The 18,040-nt window shown below is 47.6% G+C and overlaps 1 protein-coding gene across 2 annotated transcripts in view; it reads right to left on the bottom strand.

Moving 5' to 3' along the window:
- SOS1 (SOS Ras/Rac guanine nucleotide exchange factor 1) overlaps positions 1-14,816 on the bottom strand; it is a 138,043-nt gene extending 123,227 nt beyond the window's left edge. For both annotated transcript variants that reach the window (XM_051842966.2, XM_051842967.2), the window contains exon 1: positions 14,112-14,816. In XM_051842966.2, coding sequence (XP_051698926.1) covers positions 14,112-14,198 — 87 coding nt within the window. In that variant the 5' untranslated portion in view covers positions 14,199-14,816. The remainder of the gene's footprint in view (positions 1-14,111) is intronic.
- Between the last annotated feature and the right edge of the window lie 3,224 nt (positions 14,817-18,040).

The raw sequence follows: 18,040 nt of genomic DNA, 5'->3' as shown, positions 1-18,040 counted from the left end.
TGCAGGGCCCAAGCACTTGGGCCATCCTCCACTGTACTCCCTGGCCACAGCAGAGAGCTGGACTGGAAGAGGGGCAACCGGGAAAGAATCCGGTGCCCCGACCAGGACTAGAACCTGTTGTGCCAGCACCACAGGTGGAGGATTAACCTATTGAGCCATGGCGCTGGCCTATAATTTAATTATTCCAACTCAGGCAATTCACAGGCTGAGAGATAACATTGGCCATGAGAATGAGTCTCTCGGATCTGACTTACAGGTAGCACAAGTGACTGAGGGCCCCAGCAGCTACACTAAAATCCACCACTGCATGTGTGCACTAGCGCTGTTTCTCACTGGCTCCTCCCACTCAGTGATGAGCACAGAAGGCAAGTACTAAGGCCAGCCTGTTCCTGGGTGATGTGGAATTCCTGTGGTAGGCAACTTTTACTCAAAGACTTGGCAAACTTTCCTTAGTACTGCACTGTAGTCTAAGACATCTTCACCCAAAGTTGCTTCCTTCCTTAGCACTTTCCTGCACTTGGAGACAGACATGCCTCACAGTCCGTTGACTTCTCTCACAAGTATTTTTTCACCTAACAAATTTTTTACATGCTTATGTCCATCTCGGCATCTGCTTCTAAGAGGACCTAAATTAATACAATGACAAAAGGTTTGCCTTCAAGTACCAAACATTTTTTTTAAATCTGGCCACTTTAAAAAATTTCTAAGATATAGTATTTGCTACCCTGTTTGCTAAAATAGAATATACTAAACATAACTCCAACGCCTTGTGGCTGGTAAAGATCTCAAATAAGATACACCTAATTCATTAGCAGTGTGTTCTTGAGAGGACAGAGTCAGAACCACGCGCAATTCTACAAATATATAATGGGCACTTGTTCTACATCAGAAATACCTTAAGCATTACCTGTAACACAAAAGTCAGTTGGATGCTATGCATGCCCTCAAGGCACTCCCAATCTACAAGAAGATAGAAGCCACAGATTGAAACAACCTTTAAAATCAGACTATCATTAACTTAAAATTGAGGTCTGAGGCATTTGAAATGTACTTTGAAAAACATCAGCAGTGCCTTAAGGGTGTACTTGCCTGTGATTATCAAGGACAGTTCAATGAAGATGCCTTCCACACCTGCCATGGTTGGCTATCCCCAAAGTGTACATCCCTGCTGTCATGGTTCTCACACACTCTCATCCCCAAATACTGAAGGTTTCTCAGTCCACCTCCAAATGGGCCCCTCTCCTGGTACTCCCTCATTTTGCACCATCACTACTTAGACCCCCAACCAGAAACCTGGGCGTACTCTGACTCCTCTCCTAGGACTGTGCTAACTTACTCTTCAAGCTACCTCTAAATCTCACTAAAACCAGTCCACTTTTCTCTATCTCCATAGCTGCCTAGACAAGGCCATCATCATCTCTTCCATGATGCTACAAGGAAATCCTTACTACTCTTCCTGTCCACAATTCAGTCCCCATTAATCCATGGCCCTAGAGCACGCAATGATCCTTAAAAATGCATGTCTCGCTGTCAATATTCTGCTTAATATTCTCCAACGGCTAGGCCCCATACTTCATATTCCAGCGACTTGGAATTCTGAAAATTCTGGCTTCCCCTTGGCCTCTGAGCTACCACAACCCCTGGACTCATTTCTTCCTAATTCTTAGCTGGCTAATCCTTACATTTTAAATGTCACTTCCACCACTCCACTCAGAAGCAGGCAAGAACAGTCTCCTTTCTTCCTATTTGCCACACACCCTAAGATCACTATTCCTCAGCCTGTTCCTTTATGTTCTATGTTTTTTCATTAACTGGTTCTCATAAAATTCTTACTTTGGCAGGTGGGTGTTCAGCCTAGCAGTTAAGAAGCCAGTTAGGATGCCCCATGCCCCAAATCAGAATGTCTGGGTTGGATTCTCAGCTCTGGTTCTTGATTCCAGATCCCTGCTAGTGCTAGGAGAAAACAGTGATGATTCAAGTACTTAGGTTCCTGTCACCCATGTGGGAGACTTAGACTACATTCCCAGCTACTGGCTTTGGCCCTGCCCAGCTCAGTTTCAGCTGTTGTGGGCATCTGAGGAATAAATGAGCAGATGGGAGCATTCTCTTTCTCTGCCCCTCAAATAATTTCTTTTAAACATTAAATAAACAAAAACTTTAAAAATAAAATTCTAAACTTTTTATGCAGCAAATCTTTTATTTTCAAATAAAATCATATATGAAGCCCCAATATGTAAAAGGGCTAAACTCCTTAGCTTAAAGTAAGGGGTTTCATGGTGCCAGCACCCCATATGGGCACCAGTTGTGTCTGGCTGCTCCACTTCTGATCCAGCTCTCTGCTATGGCCTGGGAAAGCAGTGGAGGATGGCTCAAGTCCTTGGGCCTCTGCACTGCGTGGGAGACCCGGAAGTAGCTCCTGGTTTGATCAGCCCAGCTCTGGATATTGCAACCATTTGGGGGAGTGAACCAGTGGGTGGAAGACCTTTCTCTCTGTCTCTCCCTTCCCTCCCACCCCCGTAACTCTACCTCTCAGAGAAATAAATAAAATCCTTAAAACAAAATCAAAAACAAAGTAAGGGGTTTCAAAATCCTTTTCATTCTAGCTTCCCTCTCCTGAATCACTTCTCCCCTAAAGTCTAGGATTCAGGACAATTTGAATACCAATCTACTCTACTCTATTCTACTGCCTACTGAAAGGAAGCTATCCAATACAGTGAAAAGAACCCTTTGAAACTAGACAAACTTAGATACAACTCCTGGTTCTATTTATTAGTTATAAAATCTTGAGCAATTTGCCCTCTGAAGATTCATTTCCTCGGCTGTAAAACTGGGCTAGTAACACTTGGAAAAGTAAATGGGTAGCACAGAATTAATTAGGAAAACTACAGTGCCTAAAATAATGGTATGTACAAAAGCTTATAAAATACTATCTGCCGGGGCTGGCATTGTTGTATAGTGGGCTAAGCCTTGGCCTGCAGTGCTGGCATCCCTTATGGGCAACAGTTCGTGTGCTGGCTGCTCCTCTTCTGATCCAGCTCTCTGATATGGCCTGGGAGGTAGTGGAAGATGGCCCAATTGCTTGGACCCCTGTACCCACGTGGGAGACCCAGAAGAAAGCTGCTGGTTCCTGGCTTCAGATTGGTGTTATCTCCGACCATTGCGGCCAATTGAGGAGTGAACCAGTGGATGGAAAACCTTTCTCTCTCTCTGCTTCTTCTTTCACTGTGTAACTCCTACAAATAAATAAAATCTTTAAAAAAAAAAAAAAAAAAGATCCAGAGGGGCCATCACTGTAGCACATCAGGTTAAAGTTTGTGAAATCAGCATCCCATATCAGAGTGCTAGTTCCAGTCTCAGTTACTCTGCTTCTGATCTAGAACCCTGCTAATATATCTAGAAAGACAGCAAAAATGACCCAAGTACTTGGACTCCAGCCACCCCTGTAGGAGACCTGGATGGAATTCATAAAAACACCAATACTATCCAACAAAAATAGTTTTGAAATCACTAGGCATCAGAATGAAAAAAAAAATGAACATCAACTCCTATTTTGTATCATACACAACAATTAACTTGAAATGGACCAAAAGTTATGTAAAAGCTAAAACTATAAAGCTTTTAGAAAGCAACATTAGGAGAATATCTGCATGACTTCGTGGCAGGAGAAGGACTGTGAGAATACAGAATGCAATCATCTTTAACAATAAAGGAGATCAACTTGACTCCATCAATATTAAGCAATTCTGCTCACAAAAACCAAAATCAAGACCACTAGGAATATAAATAGGCAAGCCACAGACTAGAAGAAAATATTTGTTAAAATATATATCTGTCAAAGAACTCTTAAAATTGAACACTAAAAAGAGAAATGGCTTAATCTTTTTTAATAGGCAAATGATTTGGGGAGACACTGCCCAAAGGAATATATATAAATTATCCATAAAAACATAAAAAGTGCTCAGTATATCACTATGCCCCATCACAATGACTAAAATTAAAGACTGGTAAAACCAAAATATTGGCAAAGATTTGGAGCAACTGGAACTCTCATACATTACCGGAGAGAAAGTAAAACCGTACAATTACTTTGGAAAAAGGACTGGCAGTTCCATTATAAAACTAAACAGACATCTACCCTATGAGCCATTTCTTCTGGTATTTACCCAAGACAAATGAAAACATGTCTACAAAAAGTCTTAAGAAGATTCATGGCAGCTTTATTCATAATAGTCCCAAATTTAAAACATCCCAGATATCCATCCACTGGATAAACAAACTGTGACATATTAATATGATAGAAAAAAGGACTGAATTCCTAAAAATGCAACCTCTAAAGTCACACACAAAATATATATATACTGTGTGATTCTATTTATATGATGCTCTAGAACAGATGAGATTAATCAATGATGGGATGGTAAAGTATCAGAACAGTGGTTGCCTCTGGGAGGTGGGACAGGGATTGACTGAGAAGGCACATGAAGGAGTTTCAGGAGTTATTGTAATGTCTATATCTTGAAAGAGACTTGGATTATATACATTTATCAAAATGTAGTAAATGGTACAATTAACACTTGTGTATTCTATTGTACATACATTTTACTTAAAAACCAAAAAAATGTAAACAATATTGAACTCTAGTGAGTGATATGCACACTGAAGTATTTAGGGATAAGATAGATTGATGTCTATAACTTTGAAATGCATAAAACATAAAATGGAGGGGCTGGCACCATGGTGCAGTGCAGTAGGTTAATCCTCCACGTGCGGCGCCGACATCCCACATGGGCACTGGGTTCTAGTCCCAGCTGCTTGACCAATCCAGCTCTCTGCTGTGGCCTGGGAAAGCAGTAGAAGATGGCCCATGTCCCTGGGCCCCTGCATCCACATGGGAAGACCAGGAAGAAGCACTTGGCTCCTGGCTTCAGATCAGTACAGCTCTGGCCATTGCGGCCACTGGGGAGTGACCTAATGGAAGGAAGACCTCTCTCTCTGTCTCTCCCTCTCACTATAACTCTACCTCTCAAATAAATAAATAAAAATATTAAAAAAACAACAACATAAATTGTACTGAAGAATGGAAGGAGGGAGGGATAGGCATATGATAAAGTAAACATAGAAAATGTCAATTATAAATTCTAGATAATGAGTATTTAGGTGTCTACAATTTTTTCAACTTTTCTGGATACTTAGGATTTTTCAGGAGTAGGTTAAACTTCTTCCTGCAGCACCAGCATCCCATATGGGTGCCAGTTAGAGTCCCAGCTGCTCCACTTCTGATCCAGCTCCCTGTAATGGCCTGGGAAAGCAGTGTAAGATGGCCCAAGTGGTTGGTCCCCTGCACCCATGTGGGAGACCCGGAAAAAGCTCCAGCTGTTGTGGCTACTTGGGGAGTGAACCAGAGGATGAAAGACCTCTCTCTGTGTCTCTCCCTCTGTCTGTAACTCTGCCTTTCAAATAAATAAGTAAATCTTTATAAATAAATAAATATATAAACAAATGCCTGCTCCCATTTAAAAAAAAAAAGATTTTTCATAATAAAATGAAAGGATAAAAACTCAATCACAACACAATAAAAAATCTCTAAACTGAAGTACAAACTTCCTATTTTGTCTACAGCTATAATAAATAATATATTAGTAGGAGTGGGAACTAATTTCCATTTTCAGTGTTATTTGGTGAAAGGATCCTTACCAGTAGCTGTTCAGTAGCTGTTCTCATCTCCTTTTTTTCCTGTCACTGTTGTACTACAATCTTCCTTCCACTCCAACACATACTGCAATCCTTGTGGACCTAATCATCAGCCATGTATACAACCCATCATCCAACACACCAACTTCAGAGCTCCTAATTACCTCATCCCTTCCTCTAGAACTCCAGGCCACCATTTCTAAGCATAATCCCCTATTTGTTATTCCCTTCCTCCTTTCTAACTCAAGATTTCTCCATGGAGCCCTCATTCCTCTTCCAGTCCCTAAACTCTATTTTTTTTTTCATCTTCATTTTTCTAAAAGATTTTATTTATCTGGGGCCGGCACTGTGGCACAGTGGGTTGAAGCCTTGGTCTGAGTGCATCCCATGTGGGCGCTGGTTCTAGTACCAGCTGCTCCTCTTCCAATCCAGCTCTCTGCTATGACCTGGGAAAGCAGTAGAAGATGGCCCAGGTGCTTGGGCCCCTGCACCCACATGGGAGACCCAAAAGAAGCTCATGGCTTCTGGCTTCTGGGGAGTAAACCAGTGGACTGAAGACCTCTGTCTCTCTCTCTACCTCTCTCTGTAACTGTCTTTCAAATATATAAAAATAAATCTTTAAAAATATTTTATTTATTTATTTGAGAAGTAGAGTTATAGACAGTGAGAGGGAGAGGTCTCCCCTCTGTTGGTTCATTCCCCAAGTGGCCGCAATGGCCAGAGCTGCGCCAATCCAAAGCCAGGAGCCAGGAGCTTCCTCTGGGTATCCTATGTGGGTACCAGGGTCCAAGCACTTGGGCCATCTTCTACTGCTTTCCCAGGTCATAGCAGAGAGCTGGACTGGAAGAGGAGCAGCCAGGACTAGAATTGGTGCCCATATGAGATGTCGGCACCACAGGCGGAGGATTAACCTACTGCGCCTTGGCCACGGCCACGGCCCCCCTAAGCTCTCTTTATAGCCTTACTTTCTTTCATCCAAAACGTCCCCATTCTCCTAGACTCTACTGCAGCCACCTGCAACCATCTTCTCTGCCCATGTGCATGAAGGGAAAGTACTGCTGCAGGAAAATCTCACAACTGCCGACCAATGCCACTCCAGATTAGTGGTCTACACAGTCAGCAACTCCTCTCCAAGTCACTGTGGGCCTCCTGCACATCCACAGCAGTAGTCCCAACACTTCATCACTTAGCCCCTTTTCATTCCCCTTTTTGCTCTCCGTAAAGGACCTTGCCTTTCGTTTCATCACGAACTCCCTGCTCCCCAGTTATCTCTATCCCTCCTCTCTCAGAGGAATGGATGTCACCACCCTGCTAGAGGCAGCCTAACACACAGGGTTTAAAAATGCAGACTCTCGGGGTGCACATTTGGCACAGAAGAGAAGGTGCTGCTTGGGGCACCCACATCCCACAGGAAAGTGGTAGGTTCATTCAGGTCCTGATTCTATTTCTAACTTTATTTTTTTTGTTGTTGTTTTTGCTTTTTGCTGAATGCATCCTGGGAGACAATAAGTGATGGCTCAAATACTTGGGTCCCTGACATGTGGGAGACCTGGACTGAGTTCTGTTCTCCTGGCTTTGGTCTGACCCAGTCCAATTATGGCCATTTGAGGAGTGAACCAACAGATGGAAGATCTCTCTCTTTCTGTGTTGGTGTGGTGTATGTGTTTCAAATAAGTGAAAGTAAATAAATAAATATAATGCTTTTAAAATTTAATTTCAAAGGCACAGTAACAAAGAGACAGAGATCTTCCATTCACTGGTTCATTCCCCAAATGGCTGCAGGAGCCAGGGTTGGGCCAAACTGAAGTCAGGAGCTTGGAACTCCATCTGGGTCTCCCACGTGAGTAGCAGAGGTTCCAAGTACTTGGGGCATCATCCACTGCTTTCCCAGGCACATTAGCAGGGAGCTGGATTGGAAGTGGAGCAGTAGTGACTGATTATGCTCAGATATGGAATGCTGGTATTGAAAGCTATGGTTTACCCCACTGCATCACAATGCCAGGCCCATAAATAAAAATGTTTAAACAACGAGAAATAAAAACGAACTCTGCCCACCAAATTACTTGGTCAAATTAACCATTATAGAGCCTCATTTTTCCCCCTGTAGAATGGGAACAATAATATCCTATGATGACAAAATGAGAACACATGTGAAACATTTCAAATAGCTGAAGTCAAATTCCATCGTTTGTGTTGCTGAACTTGTCTTTTCCTTGTTAGTAACTTCACCAGCATTCTCTATCAGCTTCTTCCCCAAAAGCTCTTAACAAAGCTTGTTACCTTCAAACAAGAAACCAGTAAGTCTTTCACAACCCTGACGCCCCTACTTGCCTTAGCAGTGTCTCTTTTCCTTTCATTTCCTAGCTCCAAAAATAAATCTAGAAAATAAAGCCATGCGACCTTGTTATTCTTACTTTGTACATGCGTTTCCATTTCCACCCTCACACTAAATCTGCTCTGACATGTGACCAATGTTCCTTCAGTTATTAAACCTCACACTTTTCAGGCACATTATTTGAGTTTCTCAGTTCCTCAGACAATAGATCTCATTCTTTTTGCCCGATTCCTTCCTACTCTGTCTCCTTTGAGCACTCCTTTCCCTTTGCTCTCTTCCTATGCACTATTTTCTACTCTTCTCTCCCCATATGGATGCCAGCCTTATTTCAGTCTTATTCTAATCATTTTCAGTAGCTGTTCTCATCTCTATTTTTTTAAAACATCTTCAATGAGGTACAATTGTCATAACTGCACATATCTAAACAATCTAATAAACAGAAACTCCAAACCCACTGGCATAAGATAAGCCCTCCACCCCCCCCCCAAAAAAAACCCACTGATTTGCATTAGTTTGCATTTTCTAGAATTTTACATATATAAAAATTATATGGTAAAATTGTTTCTTCAATCACTTATTGAAGGGCATTTGGGTTGTTCTCAGCTTTTGCCTGAACAGAGCTGCCATGAACATTCATGTCTAAGTCTTTGTATAGATATAGCTTTCACCTATATCACGGCTTTACTTACCTTCCTGGAAGTTTCCAATCTGCTTCATTAAATAATAACAACCAATTGGGGGCCGGTGCTGTGGGGCAACGGGTTAATGCCCTGGCTTGAAACACCAGCATCCCATATGGGCGCTTTAGCTTAAAGTAAGGGGTTTCATGGTGCCAGCATCCCATATGGGCACCAGTTGTGTCTGGCTGCTCCACTTCTGATCCAGCTCTCTCCTATGGCCTGGCAAAGAAGTAGAAGATGGCCCAAGTCCTCGGACCCCTGCACCTGCACCTGCATGGGAGACCGGGAAGAAGCTCCTGGCTTCGGATGGGCCCAGCTCCGGCCGTTGCGGCCAATTTGAGAGTGAACCATCATATGGAAGACCTCTGACACTCTGCCTCTCCTCTCTCTATGTAACTTTTTCAAATAAAAGTAAATAAATCTTAAAAAAAAAATAAATAAACCAATTGGCAGCTGGAGATTAACACACTCAAGACTCATCTTATGATGCACTCTCTCTATCCCAAGGGTTTCTCCTACATTTTCTATCTTGGCTAAAAGTACTCAAACTAAAAATGAAACCCTTCATGCCCCCTTAACAGACATCCCTAATCACTTAATGAGTTGCCAGACACTATCAATTCGGCCTTTAAATACTTCTCAAGAAAAAAAACCATTCCCACATTTCCATCCTAGTTCAAATGTTTCTTAATCCAAATGCATATCATCTCTTGGCTGGACTGTTAAACCAACTTTTTAACTTTTCTCCACACTTCATGTCTCATTCTTCTCCAACCTATTTATCATTATAAAGTAAAAACAAGGGGCTGGTGTTGTGGCATACCAGGTAAAGCACCTGAAAAGTCAGAGTCCTATATGGGCACCAGTTTGAGTCTCGGCTTCTCCACTTCTGATCCTGCTCCCTAAAAATGTGCCTGGGAAAGCAATGGAGGATGGCCCAAGTGTTTGGACCCCTGCACCCACGTGGAAGACCTGGAAGAAGCTCCTGACTCCTGGCTTCAGACCAGCCCAATAGAGTGAACCAGTGGATGGAAGATCCATCTCTCCCCTTCTCTATAAACCTCTGCCTTTCAAATAAATAAAAATAAATGTTAAAAAAGTGAATTTTCTGAAATTCAGATGGGATGTTACTCTTCTCTTTAAAACTCTTCAATGGTATCTATCTCATCAAGACAAAGTTTAAACTACTTAGCTTAACATTTTAAAAACCTGTCTAGCTTAACATTTTAAAAACCTGTCTATGGGGCAAATTTTAGACTGTTGGTTAAGATAACTATTAGGACACCTAAGTCAAATACCAGAATACCCAGGTTCCATACTCTACATCTCCTGACTCTAGCTTCCTGCTTATGCAGACCCTAGGAGGCAGCAGCGTTGACAAGTGATTGGATTCTTGCCACCACATGGGATATCTGGATCCTGTACCCAGCCCCAAGTCCTGGTGTTTTTGCAGGCATTTGGGGAGTATCCAAGAGATGGATCCTCACTGTTTTTGCTCTCTCTCAAGTAACTTTTTAAAAAGAACAGCCTATAAATCAGTTTTCTCTCCAGACTCACCCTCTGCCATTTTGTCTTAGTCTTTTTTGATTGCGTCATTAACCATTTCATCCTTAGTGCCAAGGAGAATACCTGGTCTGTAGTAGGCATGATCTATTTGTGTAATAGCTAATACAGGACTTAGAATGATGCAGTGAGACATTTAGTGCATATTCAGGAAAAGTAGCAGTCCAGCCTGCCTAAAGCACAAAGAACATGAAAGAGGATGGTCGGCAAGTCAGTCAGAAAATCAGGATGAAGTCAACTCACTGATCACTATCAATCCCATGCTTAAAAACAACAACAAACAAACAAACAAACCCTGCACTTCATGTCCCACTGACCTCAAAAGACGTCAGAGGTTCTGAATAAGAATGTGACCTGTATAGAAGTGCACCGCTCCCTTCGAACAGATAAAGGTGAGGTGGGAGCCAGGAGGCAGTGAAGAGGTCAATGCACTGGGTAGGGAAAATGGACTCCGCGCAGTTGGAGGCAGGAATAGAAGTCAGGGGAGAATGGACACACTGAGCACAGGCTCCGCCTGGGTGTGGACAGCCATGCACACAGACAAGTCGGAGATCACTCCAAAGTTCTGAACATGTCAAATAGAGTGAAGCCATAAACAAAGCAAATTTGTAAAAGGACATGGGAAGGGGCAATGATTTATTTTGGATATTCTTTCACCCATCCACCCAAGCTGAATGCCTCACAGAGCACTACAGGCAGGCTGGACAAAGGAGGGCGAGGCATGCCTGCTCTGGAGAAGCATCAGTCCATTCTGGTGAGGAGAGGCAGACACATAATTAGGAACTTAAGAGTCACTGTTAAGAGCTGGCATGGGGGGGGGGGGGCAGGCATTTGGCACAGTGGTTAAGATGCTCATACGAGCACCAGTTCTAGTCCTGGCTGCTCCACTTCCAATCCAGCTCTCTGCTGTGGCCTGGGATAGCAATGGAAGATGGCCCAAGTCCTTGGGCCCCTGCACCCACAAGGGAGACTCAGAAGAAGCTCCTGGCTCCTGGCTTTGGATCGGCGCAGCTTCAGCTGTTGCAGCCATTTAAGGAGTGAACCAGCAGATGGGAGACCTCTCTCTCTGTCTCTACCTCTCTCTGTAACTCTGTTTTTCAAATAAATCTATTAAAAAAAAAAAAAAAAAAAAAAAGATGCCCATGCCACAAATCACAGTGCCTGGTCAAGTCCTGGTTCCTCGGCTTCTGATTCCAGCCTCCTGCTAATGCTCTCTCTGGAAAGCAGCAGATGGTAGCTCAAGAACCTGAGTCCTTGCTAACCAACTGGGAGACCCAAAAGGAGTTCCAGGGTCTTGGCTTTGACCTGGCCCAGCCCTGGCTGTTTGCAAGCATTTGGGGAGTGAACCAGTAGATGGAAGATCTCTCTCTCTCTCTCTGTCCTTCAAATAAAGTGAACATAAATAATTTTTGAGCTATGACAGGGTGTTAAACAAAAAACTGATATCCAAGTTAGTCCTGAGGAGATGAGAAAAGCTGAGGTTTACAGAGCCCTGAAGGATGAGCGGTGTTGCGCCAGGTAACGAGGGCAGTCCAGGCACCAGGAATAGGAGGCCCAAGGAGCCTCAGGTAACAGACTGCAAGGTGGGCACATATACAAATAAAATAGTCTCATAAGTCTGAAGGAAGAGTTCCAGCTATGAAGATATCCACAGAAAATGTCCAGCAAGCAGGTGCAAATACAGGTGTTGAACTACCAAGAGCATGTAGATATGAAACATATTTTCAACTTTGTCTTAGGTGGCTTAGACTCCCTGCTGGTAGACAGTTGGATAAGAATTGGAAGATACATTTATCAGTCAGACTGTACACTTCTACCTCCTCCCATCATTTCTATTCCAAGGGCAACTCTGTTAGAGTCAAAAGCCCCTTTGTGTAGAGGTGGGCGTTTGGCCTAGCTGCTAAGCCAGAGTTTGGGTTCAATATCAGGCCCTGGCTTCTGATTCCAGCTTTTGCTAATATGGACTCCAAGAGGCAGTTGTGACGGCTCAAGTAATCGGGTTCCTGTCACCCACATGGGAAACCTGGAGCTCCCAACTCCCAGCTTCAGTCCTCGCCATTATGAGCACTGGGAAAGTTAGCCAGCAGAGGAGAGCAAGGTGTTCTCTCTCACTCTCCCTCTCTCTCCACTGCCCAAACTTTCAAGTCAATAAACACCTAAGCATTGTTTTATGTAAACAAGCAAAGGGGACTGCTGAGGACTTTGTAAACGCCAATGTGCACCTGTCTAAAGACGGCAGCTATCCATGCACCCGCAGCAGGTCACTGGCTGGCTTTTCACGTGGGACCTGAGTGGAGAGATTTTTCTTCAACAAAAGCTGTGAATTCAGATTTTGTGTAATATCTCCCATGTGTAAACACTTAACAATAAACAACACTGTGCCAGCCAAACAAAACTCTTCTGAGGACAGATCCCAGCAGGGCCCCCCACGTGGCAGACAGTGAGTCTGCCAATTCTAATGCCATTCTTTGCACTACTTCCAAGGATCCTCAACCCACAGACCGGTGGTTCCCCTGGGATGGGACCTGTAAGCTTCTAAGCAAAATGACCCCAAGTGAGTAATGCTTCATGAGGCTTTTTGGGTATGTTTTCAGACAACTGTTTTATTTTCCTCTACCCTGATGGAACACCAGCTTCTAGCACCACTGTGACCTCCTACTCCCCTTCTATCACAAGAAGACACACTTGCAGGCAAAGCACAACTAAACAGATGGAGAACCTGGTAGGAGTTCTAATGAATGAAGTATACCGATAACACACACACACACACACACACAAAACACACTTTATTAGAAAACACCAAAGAGATGTTAATGACTAGCCAAACATTTGAGGGGGAAAAGTTGGTAGTTCAATCCTTAATATATGAGCAGATTTTGCTAACTAAGTAGGTTCCACTGTAAGACTGCAAAAGGGGGAGGGGGAGACCAGGGCAAAAAAAGAAAGTAAAAGCTTCTGGCCTTGGATAAACTCAGACACCTTTTAAGACACTGTGTTCAAGTGGAAATGTTTACCATGAAAGACTAACCATAACCCCAGCCCTCAGGAGGAGCAAAGCTGTATTTTAACCAGATCTCATGAAACATTCTTTGGGCAACAAGAAACTGGGATTTAGACACACAGTTGAAAGCATAAAGCCACCCCACCAGAAAAGGAAGAAATGAAGAAAAGGAAACGAAAACAGTCCAGTTGTTTTTAAACTCACACACCAGTTTCTGATGTTTTTAACGTGCAGTGTTTGTCACAACGTTGCTTTACAAACAAAATGTAGCAACATTTCCTATATAACTTTAGATAACAATGTGGCCAACGTAAACATACAAAACAGAGGTTAAAAATTCTAACCCAAATGACATCACCAAGATTTTCAACCGTCAAAAAATAATAAGTCTGAAAATACTGGCATGTGTAGCAGCTCCTCGTTAATCGGAGGGGGTGCCCAGGAGAACGCAGAGGGAGCAAAGCAGGCCATGCTGCCGCCGGCAGGCAAGCTCGCAGCAAACATGATGGCCAGAGCGTTATCGGGCCAGTGAAAGGAGCGTCCCGGACACTTCAACCGGGAGGCTGACAGCAGCTCGGCAAAGAGACCGGCCAGGAGGAGGGGTGGCCTGCGCTGACCTCCGCTGAACCCCGGGGCTCCCCCGACTGCTGTCTCCGACCCTCTCCCCGCGGCCTGCCTTCCCACACACCGGGGCACGTCCCCGCCGAGCGCCCGCCGGCTGCGGAGGGACCGGGAAGAAAGGCGGCCCTGCCCGCGCGCGCCCCGCCTCCCCGGCCGGGCTCCGACCCGGCGCCCGCCTCGGGGGCTGCGGCCGGGCAGCGGGGTTCCCCGCGCTCCTCACCTTCTTCAGCGCAGGCACCAGCAGCCCCCGCCACTTGGGCGCGTTCTCCTCGCTGAAAAACTCGTACGGCAGCTGCTGCGCCTGCATGGTGCCCCCGGGGCGCCTCTGGGCGGGGAGAGGGGCGGCGGCGACGGCCCGGCCGGGAAGCCGCGAGAGGGCGAGCTCGCAGCGCGGAACAGGGCCGCGGCCCCTCCGGACGGCCCGGCCCCCTCGGGGCGCCGCACGGCCGGGCTAGCCCCGGAGAGGCGGCTGCGGGACGAGGCCCGCGCGCGGCCACCCGCCCGACACCGGCACCAGCCGCGGAGAGCGAACACGGCCCGGAGGTGGCGGCGGCGGCGGCGGCATCCCGGCCGCACCACCGCCCTGGGGCCAGGCCCCCCGCCCCTCCCCGGCCCGCCGGCGCCGCCCCGAGCTGCCCTCCGCCGCGGCCGCCGCCCGCCCGCCCGCTGCCGGGGCTACGCTCCGCTCCGGGCCCGGCCTGCCCGGCCGAGGAGCTGGCGGCAGGGGGAGGGCGTGTGGAGGGGCGCTCCTGCCGCGGCGCCCGCTCGCCCAGCGAGGACTTCGACACGCTAGAGTCTTAGAGCGGGAGGGAGCTCGGGGGCGAGGAAGGGCCCGAAGTCGCCGCTGGGGTTCCGGCCGCCGGGTTGCACCGCGGCCGCCGCCGCCGCCGCCGCCGCCGGTGCAGCGCTGGAGCTTCCTACTAGCGAACTGAACCTGCGCGCTACTGAGCATGCGCCGCCGGGCTGGGCCGGTTCCCTCCGGGTTTTCCGGCTCCCGGTGAAGGAGGGAGGGCGAGGGAGGGCGCCGGGCCCGGCTGTGGCTGCGCTCCCGGGGGCTGCAGGGGAGGGGCGGTGGGGCCCGAGAAGTCGAACCCTGGCCGAATGGGGCCTGCGGGTGGGGGTGGGAGGCGAGCTGTGCTGAGACGGCCCCCATTGTGTGGCCGCGCCGCGAGGGATCCCACCCCTCTCTTGGAGTCCCCGGGCCTTGGTTTCGGAAAGGGGTGTGTGTGTGTGTCTGGGTCTGTGTGTGTACTTTGTTCCCGACCATGAGGATAAGGGCTGCTCGGAGCGTGCAACGTATAGTAAACAGACTGCACAAAGATAGGTTTCCCTCTGCTCAGTATTTGTCAGGTGGCAGAAGCGACTGCGATGTTTCCAGCCGGCCTTTCCACAGCAAGGGTAGAATGGGTGTTCAGGTTCAGCCTGCGCAAACCCACATCAGACAACCAACTCCAGTCAGTGCTTCCCTGCCCTGGAAAGTGGGACATCATACGCGGTTCCCAGGTTCCAGAGAACCTCACTTGGTCTGTTTTGCGTTTTCTATCTTCCCCGGCATTTTGGTTAGATCGTGAACGCCTGCAAGGCAGATCTTTTTCTCCAGGGAATGCTTGTGGAATGCTAAAGGTGCAGTGTATAAATTTGTCCCTCGGTTCCAGGGCTGCAGATGTTGGTTTCCAATACCACTGTTGGGTAGACACCTCGTGGTTTTCATTAAACACTAAAGTATCGCTCCCTGAGCCCTCACAGCAATCATGTTTTCATTTCACAGAGAAGACAGTGCAGAGGACTAGCCTGGGTTGAGCTGGCATTTGTGTCCTGCTGGTCCATGGAACAATAGCCAGGATCCCAAAGCTGAGAAATGTTTAAGCGGTGCATCTTAATCTTTACAGAACTTCTCTGAGAATCTGAATCAAGTCTTGGGCTTTTTCCTTTTAAAAATGGGCATGCCTGATTTACACTTTCAGAAGTGTTCAGTGACATTTTGAAACCCGTCAGTCAGTCCTCTGGAAGAGGAGAACCTACATTGTTTGGAGTCGAGTTGGGGGCGTCTCAGTGGAGAACGTGTTAGACCCCTTCCACTACCTACAGGGCTGATATAGGTGAAAAGGCTTTGTGTGGTTCTAAAGGAGTGAGCCTACACTGGTGGTCTGCTGCCAACTATTCCTTGGCTCTTCGTTGCTCTTAGAATACATTTCAGGCCAGCGCCGCGGCTCACTAGGCTAATCCTCCGCCTGCAGCGCGGGTACACCGGGTTCTAGTCCCGGTTGGGGCGCCGGTTCTGTCCCGGTTGCTCCTCTTCCAGTCCAGCTCTCTGCTGTGGCCCAGGAAGGCAGTGGAGGATGGCCCAAGTGCTTGGGCCCGGCACCCTCATGGGAGACCAGGACCAGGAGGAAGCACCTGGCTCCTGGCTTGGGATCAGCGCAGTGCCGGCCATAGCAGCCATTTGGGGGGTGAACCAAGGGGAGGAAGACCTTTCTCTCTGTCGCTCTCACTGTCTAACTCTGCCTGTCAAAAAGAATACATTTCAAACTTCTCATGGTATCCCACAAAGCCGTGCACCCGGCCATTTATATTCTCTGCGTTTCCCCACCACTCTCCGAGCACATTAGTCTCCTGCCTTTTGCTAGAAAACCCCATCCTCTTTCCTACTGCAAAATCTTTGCTCATTTCTAGGTCTCAGTCCCAACTCTTCACTTGGCTGGTTTTGTTTTTGTTTGTTTGTTTTTGACAGGCAGAGTTAGTGAGAGAGAGACAGAGATAAAGGTCTTCCTTCCGCTGGTTCACCCCCCAAATGGCCACTATCCGAAGCCAGGAGCCAGGTGCTTCTCCTGGTCTCCCATGGGGTGCAGGGCCCAAGCACTTGGGCCATCCTCCACTGCACTCCCTGGCCACAGCAGAGGGCTGGCCTGGAAGAGGGGCAACCGGGACAGAATCCGGCGCCCCGACGGGGACTAGAACCCAGTGTGCCGGCGCCGCAGGCGGAGGATTAGCCTAGTGAGCCGCGGCGCCGGCCTACTTGGCTGGTTTTAACAGCCAGCACCGCAAGCCCTGGCTAATTACACGCCTCAATTTTGCTTGTTGGTCTCCCCCAAACTCCAGGAGGTCATCCATCTTGCGAATCTTGCTCCTCGTTGTATCCTCAGGACCTATAGCGCCTGCACACAAGGGGTGCAAATTTTTTTATTAAGGAATATAGAAAAGTTGCATGGAGAAAACTTTTCACTAAGACGATATAAAGTATTTGTCCCAGGAAACGAGCGCCCTTCGGGGCTGTGCAAGGAAAAACCCTATACTCAACTCGCTCAGGATGCCAGGGAGGGTTCAGTGGTTGCAGTGAGCACCGATTTGGCTCCTGAGGAAATCAAGCCCTAGGAAACATGGATTACAGTCAGCTGGACAAGCTGAGAGGCCGGAGCAGGTTTTCACTAGGGTGCAAGTCTCGGCCACAGCCAGAGCAAGCAGCTGGAAGGGGAGACACCTCGCGTGTTGCAGCTGGCAAAGCTAAGGTCAAGGAGCACTCGAGCCCCTACGCGCTGTTTGCCTGTAGCTCTTGGGATGCCGCAAAAGGCCTATTGGACAGGCAGCAAGAGAAGACAGGCATGCCGAACTCAAAAGCGTGAGAGCTTACACGCCAAGCTGCCGTGGGCCTCTCAGTGGTAACGGCCGAATGGGACCCGCGGCGCAGGCGCACAGACTTCTTTTCCCGCCCCTCTGCGGCTGTAAGGAGCCTCACGCCGGAGCGGACGTGACGCACGGCGGCGCGTCCAGACTTAGTAGCGGACGCCGGAGGCGGGGCGTGTCCAGGAGAGCTAGCCGAGTGCCGAGCGCGTCGGAGCGTCGGAACCGGGGCGGCTGGGCGAGGAGCGGGAAGGGCTCCATGGTGTGCCCCCTGCAGGTGAAAGACCTGCACTGGGCGCTTTCCCCCGCGCCGTCGGGTGGAGCGCAACCTCGCGCGCTCCTGCTTGGCTGTAGCCGCAGTTATCTTCCTGAACTTCGGATCCAGCTACTTAACTCCTCTGTTCTAGCGCTTCCATTGACGTCCCGGGATAAAGTCCAAAGTCCTCGACCTAGTTCTCCTCGTGGCCTTGCACAATCGGACCGCTACTTTATTTCCCCAGCTGTATCTCCCACTCAAAGCGAACAAGCCCT

This window comes from Oryctolagus cuniculus, chromosome 2, assembly GCF_964237555.1.
Source record: "Oryctolagus cuniculus chromosome 2, mOryCun1.1, whole genome shotgun sequence".
Lineage (NCBI taxonomy): Eukaryota > Metazoa > Chordata > Mammalia > Lagomorpha > Leporidae > Oryctolagus > Oryctolagus cuniculus.
Note: the sequence above shows the minus strand (reverse complement) of the source record. Positions and strands in the feature narration are given on the sequence as shown.